At 52.6% G+C, this 14160-nt stretch overlaps 1 protein-coding gene across 4 annotated transcripts in view; it reads right to left on the bottom strand.

Annotated features, from left to right (window-relative positions):
• Window positions 1–9980, bottom strand: part of SMAD7 (SMAD family member 7) — a 28262-nt gene extending 18282 nt beyond the window's left edge. Inside the window, exons 1-4 of one of the 4 annotated variants that reach the window (XM_069775402.1) lie at window positions 9807–9980; window positions 8464–8737; window positions 7876–7929; window positions 2717–2791 (exon numbers count right to left, since the gene is read on the bottom strand). In XM_069775402.1, coding sequence (XP_069631503.1) covers window positions 2717–2791; window positions 7876–7897 — 97 coding nt within the window. In that variant the 5' untranslated portion in view covers window positions 7898–7929; window positions 8464–8737; window positions 9807–9980. Of the gene's footprint in view, window positions 1–2716; window positions 2792–7875; window positions 7930–8463; window positions 9230–9806 lie in introns of those variants that run through there. The other 3 variants (XM_069775399.1, XM_069775400.1, XM_069775401.1) reach the window with 3 other exon arrangements.
• Between the last annotated feature and the right edge of the window lie 4180 nt (window positions 9981–14160).

Below are 14160 nucleotides of genomic sequence, written 5' to 3'. Positions count from 1 at the left end.
AAGGAGATTGCGACCCCGGCAGTGGCCGGACCTGAGACTCCTCATCATCAAAGAATCCTCACGGAGAACTGCAAGGGCGCTCGCTTCGTTCCCCTTTTTAATGCTCCTCTTGCCATCGTCCTCTCGACCCCACCATGCGGTTTCCCTGCCAGAGGAGCTGTGAACCCCAGGCTGGCCCCATTCCCAAATTCTTGGTGCTGAGAGATCTGCCTCACTAAATCCTACCCTTCCAGCTTCGAGACGTTAAAACGGGTCTACTGACTTGGAACGCCGCTACCACACCAGCATCCATCACCCATCGCTGGTGGCCAAAGCCTAACCTGCCCACGATGCTACAGGAACCCACCACCACCATCCACCCATGATAGCGTCCACAGCCTCCCGCTCCAAATCTACTAAAATTGGGGGTTTTTTTTGCTTTTCTTAAAGCCGTCCTTTCATCAAGGAACCGCAAACCCAGCCCTAGTCCAGAGGGGATGTGGGATGCTGGATTCTCCACCTGGCATCACCGATCCCTAGCTGCCCAAACTTACCGATAAGACCACGCCGAAGCGCTCCCCATGTACCCTGCCAATAACTCATTAAAGCCCTCTTCAAATACACCCTTCTGCTAACTAAAATATGCAGAGGGGGTAGAAAAAAGAAGAAAGTGAGCTTTGGAGGATTGCTGCAAAGTGCGTTTATTTTCTTTTCTCCACTGGGTCTCTCCAGTTGGGAATTTTCAGCGCTGCACTTCTGCGCGCGGAAGGGAGATGCCAGTAAATCAGAGCAAATTCAAAACAAATGCTCTTTCATGTGGAGGCATTCGGCTTTGTTTCAGGGCTTGGGTAGCTAACCGTATCCCTTCATGAGTCAACTCTCCTATCAGCTCCTCATTAAACTAAATGGCTACAATTACATTTGGGGAGGAAAAAAGAGCGGTTAATGATCGTAAAAGGTTCTGTTTCCAGGCTTTGAGGGGGGGAACCTTTGATAAGGAAGACCAGAAAAAAAAAACCCAACAACCCCAATCCAATGAAATAATAAAAATATAATAAGTAAAAAAAAAAAAAAAAAAAAAAAAAGGTGTTTTCGGGGGGAACGTGCTTTCTTTTGGGGAGGAGGGTCTACCAAGGAGCTGGGGCTCCCCTTCCTGCGGCCCTTCGGGAGGCACCGGGAACGAGCCGTGTTATTTCCTGCAGCCCAAGCCCCCACCTCCTGCCTTCCCTTCGGGAGCAGAGCAGCCAGACGAGATGTTATCAATAGGCTGAACCTTACAGAAAGCCCCCTTTTAAAAGCGAGTACTTCCTCTGCTTATTTCATGTGGTATCCTGTGGAACTGAACTCTCTCCTCCCCTCCGCAACGGGTGTATTTCAGGAGGAAAAAGGAAAAAAAAAAAAAAAAAAAAAAGGATCTAACAAGATCCTTATTGTGTTGTTTTGCTTCTTGTCTTTTTTCTTCTTACAGCCTCTTTTTTTTTCTTCCCTAAAGCTATGGGCTCCAACAGCAAAAAAATAAAGAAAAAGCCCAAAGACTTCTGCATTTAAGAAAAAAAAAAACAAAACACACAACAGCGACAAGTTTCTCTGTTCCCTCTCCCCCTCCGTTTGATTAATTCTCATTAGGGCCTTTGAACAAACAATATGCTCCCCTCTCAAATAACAGACAGGGTATATATTACACCCAAAGAAAAACAAACAAGGCTCACTTAAAGACATCCACACCAAACGCAATTCCTGGAGAGAGGCAGGGGCAGATGCACACGCGCGTGCGGCCGCCGCCGACCTATTTCTGAAATTCCAGTTTCAGAGCAATGAATAAATCATAAATCAGGGAGACATCCCCACAAAGGGAAGCACCTTCAAACATCAGCGAGTACACGCAGGTACATGGTTTCAGACGCTTTAATCCTGGTTGAGAGGGAGCCCAGCCACAGCGTCGGCCGGGCCGGGGTGGGAGATGAGGTGTTGGAGACATCACACCTTGGAAGAGGTGTTGGGAGTTGGACGAGATGACCATTCAAGGTCCTTTCCAAGCCAAAGCATTCTGTGAAAAGCCCAAGAAGGGTGGGGGAAACACACTCCGAACCCCCATCCCGTAACGGCACCTGGAGGCCGAAAGAGATGGCGAACGGGAAAACGAGGGAAAAATCACAGCGTATCTCAAGTTGGAAGGGAACCATAGGGATCATCAAGTCCAACTCCCTCTGCAAAAAACAGGGTCACCTTTCCTCCCCGGGCACCACGGGCCTCACACGTGAGATGTGGGATGCCGGTTACCCTACCAGGAGCAAAGCCCAAGGCCAGCTCTCGTCCCAGAGACAAGAGGTGCCACCACCACCACCAAGTCAAGGAGAGCTTGACGCCGAATCCTTCTGCACGGCACGACCGCACCTGCTCCGATAATCCATGCATCCGAACAAACGGGTGGCCGACATCGCTTAGCCTTCCCCAACACGCCTCCTCCTGCCTCGCTCCGAAAATTAATGGAGCGTTAAGGCTGGAATTCAAAGGAAACATGGGCTTTTGGGGATGGAGAACCTCGCCTGGGATTTCAACACATCCTCTGCACGAGAGGCACGCGGCTGCTACTGAAACGAAACCTAACTCCCCCTTCGAGCATGCCTTTCTCAACGACGCGCATCCCCAAAACTCCCCGGCATCACTTCGCCTTCCGTCAGGACCCTCGGTCAACGCAACCCGCGGCCAAAATCAAGGGCAACAAGAGATGTCTTACCTGAAAGCCCCCCAGGGGCTAGACAATTAGTTCCCCCTGTTTCAGTGGAGGAAGGCACAGAGTCTGGACAATCTGCTGGAGCAGAGGAAAAGAAAAAAAAAAAAAAAAAAATCAGTATATAGGCGGTTCTTCGCAGGCTCCCAGCATCGCCGCGAGCAGAACACACATTCCAAAGGGTTTAGCAGGAAGCGATTACTAATTGTCCGTGCAGAGACGGTAGTTCATCAAGAAGCATCCACCCTAACTCGTCGCCTCAATCAAGGCTGCGCGCTGCGCTTCATCACCAGCCAACGCTGATTATAGACCGGCAAAAATTACAGACTGGCTGCCACCTCTCCGGCCAAGTCACCGGGTAACGAGATCAAGGTTGTCATCGTTCTGATGTAAGCAACCTCCCAAAAATGCTTAAATCGTGGCTTTATGCACCCGATTTAGTCAACACCTGTAACTCACTGAAATGGGAACCGAAAGGGAAATGTCTCATCACCGCCCTTTTGCGGCAAACGGTCTACGTTTGCGTTCCCCCGCTCAATTTTTGTCACCGCCAGCTGCTGGCAGATCTTACACCCCACTGTCACCTCTGGTGGGCAACTGGATCTACCCCTCCATGCACCCCCACAGGGCAAGGGCAGGGGAAGATCGGCCACCCCATCAGAGGTTTCTCCTCGTGCCATGGAGGTCTTCGAGCTCAAGGTTTGGACCTTTCCATCCCAAGCCCGCTCCTCCGGGCGACAACAGCCACGAGCCAACGCCGATCCCCCCCAGTCCTGCGGGCAAACTCCAGCTTTTTGGTCACTACCACAGGGGAGACAAGCTCAAGGACAAGCCCGAGAAGATCCGTGAAGTTCACGGAACCTTCTGGTCCTCAGCAGGTTCTCGGGGACTTTGGGTTTCATCAAATTTGGGCTCCCTGATGACATCATTTTGCTTACAACTGTATCTCAAAGCAAGGGCCACCACCAGGAGAGCCAAGATAATTTTCTCCTTACCGATAAAAGTCATTTTTCCAGATTTCATCCCTGAAAATCCCAGCAAAAAAGAAATTCCTGTCCGCATAACCTCATTTTATCAGAGCAAAGTGGAAGCCCTAACAGGAATATACAGTTTAACAGGATATACTTAATCAAACCGAAAACAATAGGGGAGACAGGAAATGGACTTACTTGTGAAATACTGTATACGATACACTCTCTAAATGCCTTGTAGTGCTTTCTATGCTTCAAAGAAGTATGGTTTTTTTCTTTTTTTAACCCTTTCTAACCCAGACAGCAGATTCCCCACGCCCTTTCCCTGAGCTGCCTTCAACTGCTTGGGCTACTACAGATGCTTTCTGAAGGCAGGCTGGACCACCCTGCCCTGCGCTGGGCTCCGTCTGCCCCCAGTTACAGCTCCCTGAGGAGAGTCCCTCCGGGATAAAGGTGTGATGGGTTAACCCTGGCTTTTCCACGTTCTCTTGCTCTAGGGATCGTACGCGACCAGGTCTTCCGTTAGCACATCGGACAGGATGGCAGGAGAGAACCCTACCCCGACTTAAAATGCATAACCCTAGTGATGGGGTGAGGCGCTTTCATGGCTTCTTTACAGCCGTCGGCTCCCTCCCCGCATCCATCATCCAACAGCCGGTGCCCTTCATCAATTAATTACCCTCTGAAGACTCTTTAGAGGACACAGAGCTGATGCACCTTCACTCTAGACCAAGCATGATGGCCAGGTGTGGGATAAGCCCAAAAGCAGGACCCTCCTGGGCTCTCTGCCCTACACGTGGCTGGTCTCATCCTCGCACTCTTCCCGTCACCCATAGATCTGCCGAGGGCTCTCGCTAGTAGCGGGTCCTTGGGCTTGTTTTATTTTCAGCCCAAGAGAGGTCGCAGGATCAGAGGTAGGATCAAGCACACTGCCTGGGAATCTCCTCCCAAAACTGCCTTCCCGCAATATAAAACCATCACAGACGTACAATTATTCCTGGTGGTCACCAGCCCAACCTTGCAAGGGGCCGAATAGTTCCTGGAGGCTGCCAAACCTCCAACTCCCCAGAAAATCGATGCTACAGGAAGGCACAGGGCTCTGCAGCGACATCTCAGTGCGTCATCCAGCACCACCATGACCAACCGCCCAGGAGCACGATGGACACAGCGACTTGCAGCCCCCTGTCGCACCTAACGATGGGTCAAAAGATCCGCTTGAATTATTTGGGGGCACCACCATCCATCTCACTTCCAGCAGAGCCCCAGGCGGCAGCTCCTGCAGGGATACTGGGGATGCTGAGCCCCCACAAGCCTCCAGCACTGCAGAGCCAGCCTGGCCCCGTGCAAGCCACCGCCATCCATCCCTGCAACCGGCCCTTGTGAGAAGAGAAGTCCTCTCCTTGACGAAAGAGCAAGCCAGCCTGGTCCTACAGCCTTCCCGCAGATAAACTGGCTGTCAAGGGCAGATCCTTCCATTCTACGGCAAGCATACAAACACCAGCTCTATCCTAGCAGCACACAAGACCAACGTGACCATCTCACTGCCCGCAGCTCCTTGCCCATCCCTGCTTTCCTCCAGCCAGCGACACAGCCTCTCCCAACCTCCATCACCTCCAAAAAAGACCGTGATCTCCATCACAATGGTTTTAACCTAAAAGAGGGGAGATTCAGATGAGATAGAAGGGAGAAATGTTTTACGATGAGGGTGGTGAGACACGGGAAGAGGTTTCCCAGAGAGGTGGTGGATGCCCCATCCCTGGGAACATTCCAGGTCAGGCTGGACGGGGCTCTGAGCAACCTGATCTAGTGGAAGATGTCCCTGCTCGTGGCAGGGGGGTTGGACGAGGTGACCTTTAAAGGTCCCTTCCCACCCAAACCATTCCGTGATTCCATGATCATGGGCACCGGCGACCGCTGCCAGAGCCCACGCTGGTCCAGGCATTCCTGTCCGTCCGCCCATACCAAGCACTTACAAGACCTAGCGCTAAATGCTTAAATATTTTTATGACCACCATCACGCTTGGTGGAAAAAGCACAAGTTTCCCGCTGGATGCACGTTCCCAGCTCCACGGGCAGATGCAGCTGCCCAAGTCTAAACGGTGGGACCATTCCCACCCAAGGTCCCAGGGGAGAAGACGGTTCACGGGCATCAGCCAGGTAAAAGGCTTCACACCTTTCCCATCATCATCTACCGTCCCTCTTCCCTCTAGCCAGCCCGTGGCGAGCAATCCTCAACATCCAGCTGGGAAAGTGCCGCAGGAGATGGCACCAGTGCTGGGACGGGAAACCCTTGGTCCCTCCGCGGAGGAAACGCCGAGAAACCCTGAGCTTGCAAAACCCACCTGCAACAACAGACTCCCAGGCTCCACTTTGTGCCTGTCGCGGCCCCGTTAGTCAGAGTTCAGCTGCCAAGTGGATTTTTCTTTTAAAAAGGAAAAAAAAGGAGGACTTTTTGGTGAGTAACCCAGTTGTTTCTGCGTTTCCGATGGGCAGCGTTAATCACTTCCTATTGGCCGATAGGAATAACTTTTCCTTTCGAAATGGCACATTCATGTTCTGCGGCTTTTCTGTTTACACACATTTTGCTACCTTATGTCAACACTTGCTAATGAATAAATATATCACTCGGCTAACTGAAAATGAGGTCCTGGCAGAGGCAGATTGGATGTTTAAACCCTGCTAATAGATTTATCCTAACATTTTTACAGGAAACCCAAGGCAAGCTTTAACCCTTCTCTCCTGCAGCTCCGAACCCCTTCGCATCCCCCACCGGGATCATCGCTGGGTGGAAAGAAAAGCTTTCAAAGGCAGAAATGTAAACTTTTGGGGAAGCGTCCCCCAGCAGGGACGCAGGCGAAGACGATGCCAATCTCGCCCAAATCCACGAAACCTTGCGACCCAGCGGACCCTCAGAGTCTTTTAGGCAACAACCCTTCTGCATCCCAGCACGTGCTCGGGATGTTGAACCTCCTCCCGATAACCCTCTTTCATTCACGAGCCCTTATCTCCTGTTTTTTCACGCCGAGGCAAAATATTTCAGTCTTCGCAACCCGACTGTTTGTTAAACAGCTTTGCTTATTTCCACAAGGCACAAAAAGACTTGTTAAGCCTTTCTGAAGAGTTTGCAGAGGGGAAAAACAACAGTCCAGCCTCCGAGGGAGTAGTGGGCAGGATGGGACCCCGCAACGGTACCCCAATGTGTCCAAAGCAACCTCAAGTTCGGGGTTTCTTCTACTCCTGAGAAACTGAGGAGCGGTAATTTTACAGAAACTGCTTTTTTGGCCAATAAAAAAAAAATAAATAAAAATGGTATTGGTCTTCAGAAAGACATCTCTCTGCACCACCGTGTCCCTCCTGCCTGCTGGGACCGAAGGACTCGACCACAGAGACCACCGCGCTCCAGCCAACGCTCCGGACCCCCTAATCCTGGGGGAGCCAGGAGCTGCTCATCCCCCAGCACCCCCCCGTTCTCCCATTCTCCCCACCTCTCCTCCTTCTTCCAGGCCGATTTATCTCACACCCGGTGAGCTCGCTGCCAACCAAGAGTTTATGCAGACAACCGCAAAAGAGCTGGTGCCAGCCTCAAATGGGCTTCTCCCCTGGCACCCTGACGTTCAATTACAAGCAACAGGCATGCAAAAAAAAAAAAAAAAAAAAAGAAAAAAACCAAAAAAACAACTTTTCAACCCCCTTTTCCTAGTTTTTTCAACCTGATGAGGTGGGATGAGGCTCCTTTAAAACACAGACAGATTTCTACCAACTCCATTTGCCAAGGCTCACTGGGATTCCCAGCCATCAGGGAGATGCTAACGCAAGCTGTGCTGGATCCCAACCTAAATCCCTACAAATTCAGCGCAGGGGTGCCGGAGCACTGCCATTTACAAGTGGAGCCCAGGGTTTTTCCCGGCTTTCCAAGTGACTCGGAGCAGGGAAGGCCTGCGCTGCATTGCAATCCCTCCTAAAGTTTCCTGCCAGAGTTTTTAAAATCCTACTTTGTGCAGAGGGTGTCTCAGATAAATGACATGTTAATTCTTCCAGGGGTATCAGGAGGCGCAGAAGCATGCAAGCAGCCCAAAAGCGAAATGCGTCGCGGCGTGACAAAAGCGGGGAGACGTTTCCCCTGAGAAAAGGGGCCGTTTTCCCTTTTTTTTTTTTTTTTTTAATCTGCAGTCTGCATTGAAAAAGTCCACTTACCAGTTGGTTTGAGAAAATCCATTGGATATCTGGAGTAGGGTGGAGGGGGAGACTCTGGAATTAGAAAAGTACAGAGAAAATAAAGGCAGAGCCATGAGAAAGGAAAAAAAAAAAAAAAAGAAAGAAAAAAGATAGGAACTTATGATAACAGTGGCATTCTTTTAGCAAAACTGTTTGTCTTAGCTCTGGGGGTTGGAGGCAGGGCAGCGAGGCGGTGATTGCCTTGATATTTAGCTGTCAGATAAACAAAAGGGGCCGTCTGGCGCCAGTCTCCCTGCTATCTGCCGCTCGGGCTGTCTGATCGGGGCCTCCTTGGCTCTCGCCGGAGCCGCGGCAGCGCCGGGGCCGGCCAACCCCGCGCCAGGCGGCCCCTAATCCCCCGGCACCGAGCGGGGACGGAGCCGGGGGTCTCACCCCCTCCCCTAAATAAATAAGAACGGAAAAAAAAATATAGACACACGAAGCACGGCGACGGGAAGTTTGCTGGGGGTTGGGGGTTGGGGTGGTTTTTTTTTTTTTCCTTGGAAAAATTAAAGTTAAGTGCATCCCCCCCCCCAAGCCCCCTCCTCCTCCATCCCCGCCGCCTACCTAGCTCGCAGAGCCGGCTGAGGTGGTGCGGGTTGCAGCAGACGAGCTCGGGGTGAGCCTTGCCGTAGGATTCACAGCAACATAACCGCTTCACTTCGGAGCAGTGGCGGAGGTCGGGCCAGCGGAACACCTTACAGAGCAGCACCGGCAACGGGTACCAGTGTTGCCCCAACCGGGAGTCGGCCTTGGCGGGGAGCAGCAAGCAAGGGGTCCGCGCCCCGCCGCGGGATTCCACGGCGTGCAGCAAGCCTTCCAGCTGCCGTTCCTTCAGCCGCTTCAACACGGCGTGGGTCAGCGCCTTCAATTCCGCCTCCGCGCCCGCGGACGCCCGCCCGCCGCGGCCCGCCTTGCCCGGGCAGCACCCTCGCCCCCCGCCGCAGACATGCGCCCGGGCCTCGGCCACCACCACCGCCGCCGCCGGGCCGGGTTCCCCCGCCGCCGCCTCCTCCTCCTCCTCCTCACCGCCGGGCGCACGGCTCCTCCAAAGCCGCCGAACGAGCACCGAGCGTTTGGTCCTGAACATGCGGGACGAGAGGAGGGGCCCCCGGCTACAAAACGGGCATGTCGTCCGCCGCGCATGAAGGGGCCGGGAGCCGAGACGCGGCGGCGGCGGCGGGCAGCGGCAGGCGGCGGGGCCGAGGCGGGCTGTGGCATGCGCCAGTCTCCGCGCTGGGGGCCGCGGGTCCCGCCGCCTTTCCCGCGGGGGGGGGCTGCGTCGGCCCGCGCCTCTGCCCGCTGCCAAGACCCCCCCCCAAAAAAAAAAAAAAAACCAACAACCACCACCCAAAAGGAAAGAAAAATCGGGGCGGAAAAAAAAATTGAAAAATTAAAAAAAATTTAAAAGGGGAGGGAGAGGAAAAAAAAAAAAGGGGGAGGGGGAGGGGAGGGGAGGGGGGAGCCGCTGCGCGCTCTGGCTTTGGCCGAAAAACCGAAAAGAAAAAAAGAAGAAGAATTAAAAAAAAGCCCCGTCTACAGTGCGGGGCGCATCGCGCCGCGGGAGGCGGGTTGAGGCTGCCGGCGCCGCGCCGCCCTGCGCGGCTGCGGAGCGCGGCTGGAGCCGCGGGGGATCCTCGGCCTCCCGGGGGCCGCAGCTCCCATCAACCCGCCAGTGCTGGGGAAAGGGGGGGGGTGTTCGGGGGGGGGGGGGGGAGAGGCGGAGGTTGGCGGAGGGGTGGGGGGGTCGGGGTGGAGGGGGGGGGGGAGAGAGAGCCGGGATTGATGCGGCGCAGGGCAGAATCGAAAGATAAAAATAAAAAAGAGCAAGCCAAAGCGATGCCTATTAAAAAAAAAAAAAATCGTCAAAAATTGGAAAAAAAAAAAAAAAGCAAGCCCAAAACACCAACCCTAAGATTTGGACGTCGGAATCGGTTTAAGCATCTGTCACAAAAGAGAAGAACAAGCGCATCCAGAGTGTTGTATCCCTTTTTAAAGCCCAGGTCGTCCTGATGCGGGGTTTGGGGTTTGTTTGGTTTTTGGTTTGGTTTTTTGGGGTTTTTTTTTCCTCCTTCTTCCCAAAGGTTTTAATCCACGCACACACACACACGGAGTCTTGATCCGGCTGCTACGAAAAGAAAAGAAATAAAAAAAAAAAAGAAAGAAAAAGTGGGGCTGTGTCCCCTCCTTCCCCAGCAGCCTACCGCCGGCGGAGAAGGGGGGGGGGCAGAGCCGGCCTGCCCGCCCCCGGCTCCGCGCGGCTCCGCGCCCCTCCGCGCCGGGGCCGCTGTCAGCCGCCTCTCCCTCCCTGCGCGGTCCCCGGCGGGACTTACGTGGGTGCGGGGGCAGCCCGCCGGCGACCCTCTCCGTGCTGCCGGCGCGTCTGGCTCGGTGGTTCTTTTTTTTTTTTTTCCGATTTTTTTTTTTTTTTTCCCCTTCTCTCTCCTCCTTCCTGCCTCTCCTCCTCCTCCTCCTTTCTTGGGTTGGTTGTTTTTTTGGGTTGGTTTTTTTTTTCTTTTTTTTTTTTTTCCTTTCCCCTCCTCTCTTCTCCTCCCCTCCTTCCTTCCCTCCGCTCTCTTCAATCACAACTCCCTCCTCCCCGCACCACCCCCTCCTTCTTCTTTCCCCCTTTAAGGGGGGGGGGGGAAGCCCCGGCAGCGGAGCCCACAGCACCCGCGGTACCTCCGCGCTTCGGCCGCGCCCCCCCCCCGCCCCGGGGCCGGTTCCCTCCGCCGCCCCCGCCCGCCCCGGCGGCGGCTCGCAGTGCGCAGCGGCACGGCCTCGGCCCCGGCCCCGTCACGTGGGCGTCTAGACACCGTGTCGCTCCGGGAAAAAAAAAAAAAAAAAAAAAATTATATATATATATATATATTTTATATTTATCTCAAACCCAAGCGGCAGCTCGCGTTGCTGAAAGGTTGTGGGTGCTTCCCCCACGCTTGCACCCCGGGGAAAGGGGGTTTGAGCCCCCAAAACTTGGAGAGGTTGTAAATATTAAAGTATTAAACCCGATCCGGCCATAAGAATTAAAAAAAAAAAAAAAAAATCAACCCGCATATATACAATTCTGGGCATCGAAGGAGGGCACGGCACAAAAAAGCGATCGCGCTAATAATACTTCGCGCTTTTACGGCACCTGTCGCCAAAAGAAGGGAAAGTTATTTTGTCGAGCGTAAGTCTACTCGCAATTCTCACGAAAGGAGAGGCAGAAACGATGAGCACGTAGCGCTAGGACCGGTCCGGTTACGGGTACTACCAGCCGGCATCATTTTTGGCATCCCCAGGGGTACTTCCACCGATCCCCTGGCCCAATTCTGCCCGCGAGAACCTGCAGAGGATGGGGAAACTGAGCCACCAAGAGGCTGCGCGGCTCATCCAGCACACGAGGCTAAGAATTCCCAGCGCCAGGCTTTGCGGGACGGGAGAAGTCCCGGAGGGTCCCCATCCCACGCGCGCTCCCACGGAGGAGTAGCTCCTTTTTCATCTCATAAACGCGGGCGGAGAAGTTGCTTAAGGTCACTCGGTAAGGCAGTTATCGCGGTGGAAGTAGGAGCCAAGGCTCTTAAATCATGGCTGCTATAAGCAAATCCAATTCTAAAACAATTGCACCCGACTAAACAAGAGACCAGCCGGAAAACACAGGTATTCCCGGGATTCTCTCTCCTTTGGTGCAGGCAGGAGTGCAGGGATAATTTTAGAGCCCCATCTTGCAAATATTCACATGAGCGGGCCGGGGAGGCTCACGGATTTGGCTGAATCTGGATCTAAATTAGGGAGAAAGGGGCTAGATTTTGGGGCAGCCTTATTAAATGTTGATGACACTACACCTGCCCAGGCCCGGAATCTGCTTTGCGATAAATAGTATGAAAAAAATCGAGGAGAGTAAGAACCTTATTTACCGGCATCTAAAAAAAAAAAAAATTCAGGCTGGTGTGTTATCGCGCCGGAGTCCGAGGAAGGGGATGGACTCCTCCTCACTTCTTCGCCTCCAAATAATTAACGGCCCAAATATAAGCTGCCCATTAAACAACCCATCGAATTCTGCAGCTGCTGGTGCTGCAGCCAAGGCCGATTCAGAGGTCGGGGGGGGCTGCAGCCATCTGGCCTTGGGGTGACCGAGGAAGGTGCCAAAGCCGGACCGGCATCAGCGTCTGGGTCTGCTGCGCTCGCCGGAAAAATCCCGTTGGTTTTAAAATGGTCACTTCTGCATCCTGAAAAATGGCAATTTGATAATATTTTTTAGTTTAACGTCTTGTTCACCAGCCTCCGGAGTGACCTCGTGTACACCGAGGCCGATTTCCCTGTTTCCTTAGAGAACCTCAATCCCTTTTCCACTGTGATGCATATGGTAAATTGATAGGGGGGGGAAAAAAAAAAAAAAAAAAAAGAGTTCCTTCTCATTCCTGTATCTGCTGGTGAAAGACACGCTGGACATGCCCATTAATACATGCATTACACTTTTTAAATTTTAAAAACTTTCCAGGCTGTTATAAACGAGATCGATGGCTTTAGGGTTTTTTTATTTTTCCCTTTGCGGTTTCTCTTGCCTCGCCGATGACTTGATGACCCCGATTACTTTATTGTCATGAACAGAGTGACAAAAAGCATAGCGTGGTGTATGCTGTGAAGGGATGGAGAACAGGAACGGGGTCCGGGAGTTAATAATGCATATTTTTTGGGCCCTGCCATGGGTACTCTGGGGGACCTTGGGCACATCCCTTTCCCTACGAGCTGGGCTTTGGCAGCTCTGGTTGCCCATCTGTACAGCTGTCGTCGTGATCTCTGCAGGTGAAAATTACTCCAAAAGTGCTAAATATTAAATAACTGGTAAAGAACTCTTTTCTAATTAACCTCGCAAACTTGTTTAAGCAGACCATATGTATGTGCCCATATGGAAAATACAGAAATAAGCGCAATGAAGCCGATAAAAAAGAGCATGGTACCTGGGTTGGGGAGATGCTCTGAAAGTGGGGTGATACCCCACAGCCAGTGCTGCTGTGGATGGCATTGCTCACGGGCAGGTAAACGTCAGCCTGGACCAGAAACCTCTCCCAAAATGTATCGGGGTTGCTGCTAACCCAAGAGAAGGAATAAAATCTGTTTGAATCACAGAACGGTTTGGGTCGGAAGGGACCTTTAAAGGTCACCTCGTCCAACCCCCTGCCATGAGCAGGGACATCTTCCACTACATCAGGTTGCTCAGAGCCCCGTCCAACCTGACCTGGAATGTTCCCAGGGATGGGGCATCTCCCACCTCTCTGGGAAACCTCCTCCAGTGTCTCACCACCCTCATCGTAAAACATTTCTTCCTTCTATTTCCTCTGAATCTCCCCTCTTTTAGTTTAAAACCATTACCCCTCGTCGTCTCACTACAGGCCCTACTAAAAACTCCGTCCCCATCTTTCTGCTAAGCCCCCTTTAGGTACTGAAAGGATTTGTATGATATATCGCATTTGTTCTAATGTATTTGTGTAAGGTATCGCATCCCTCACGCGAAACGCATTAGGTCCTGCGTGTAAAATCCCACCGAGCCCACACTCCCCAGCCCTAGCCCTCAATTCTCATGGAGGTTTCTGGGGACCTTTCCTGAACCCAGCTGTCTTTGAAGAGCTAAAGCCGAGTTCATTTGCATTGCAATTCAGCCTTTGACAGACAGTTGGAGCCAAGGCACTGTTAACCTAATTGTTTTGCTAACAGCACCAGGGTGTGAGACTCACCAAAGGCACTTCCAACAAAGGGGATAAAACCAGACTTGGGGGAAAAAAAAAAAGAAAAAAAAAAAAAACCCTTTTCCTGACATCATTACCGGGTACAAACAAACAGAGCTGATCCCTCTTCATACACTTTCGAGGCGAGGGTCAATAACAAACACACTTTGCTCTTTTGGGGGTATGTCTCTCTTTTTTAACAGCGCTGAAAAGCCATTCAGGGGAGGTAGGAGAGAACAGCCCGGGCTGAAGGCAGGGCAGAGGCAGTGCAGGCAGGCTCCTGGCACTCTCCCATCCTTTTGTGCACATTAGGAATAGCTAAGCTTGTGGCCCTGCTTCTATTTTTACGCATTATTTTCAGAGCAGAGCTCTCAAGCAATGTTCGAAGTCTGGGTTACGATGCCATTTTGGCTGTATCCGAGGTCTCCTTCGGCTCCAGCAGCTCCCACCAACACAGCGAATTCAAGCTGTGAGACCTCAGGTCTGCAAAGAAAACTCTTCACCGGGCAACCTTGCTAAGTGCTGAGCGGCAGGTCACGGGGACACGCGGACCTCA

This window comes from Haliaeetus albicilla, chromosome W (genome assembly GCF_947461875.1).
Source record: "Haliaeetus albicilla chromosome W, bHalAlb1.1, whole genome shotgun sequence".
Taxonomy (NCBI): Eukaryota; Metazoa; Chordata; class Aves; order Accipitriformes; family Accipitridae; genus Haliaeetus; species Haliaeetus albicilla.
The sequence above is the reverse complement of the archived record's forward strand: the minus strand, read 5'-3'. Positions and strand labels throughout refer to the sequence as shown.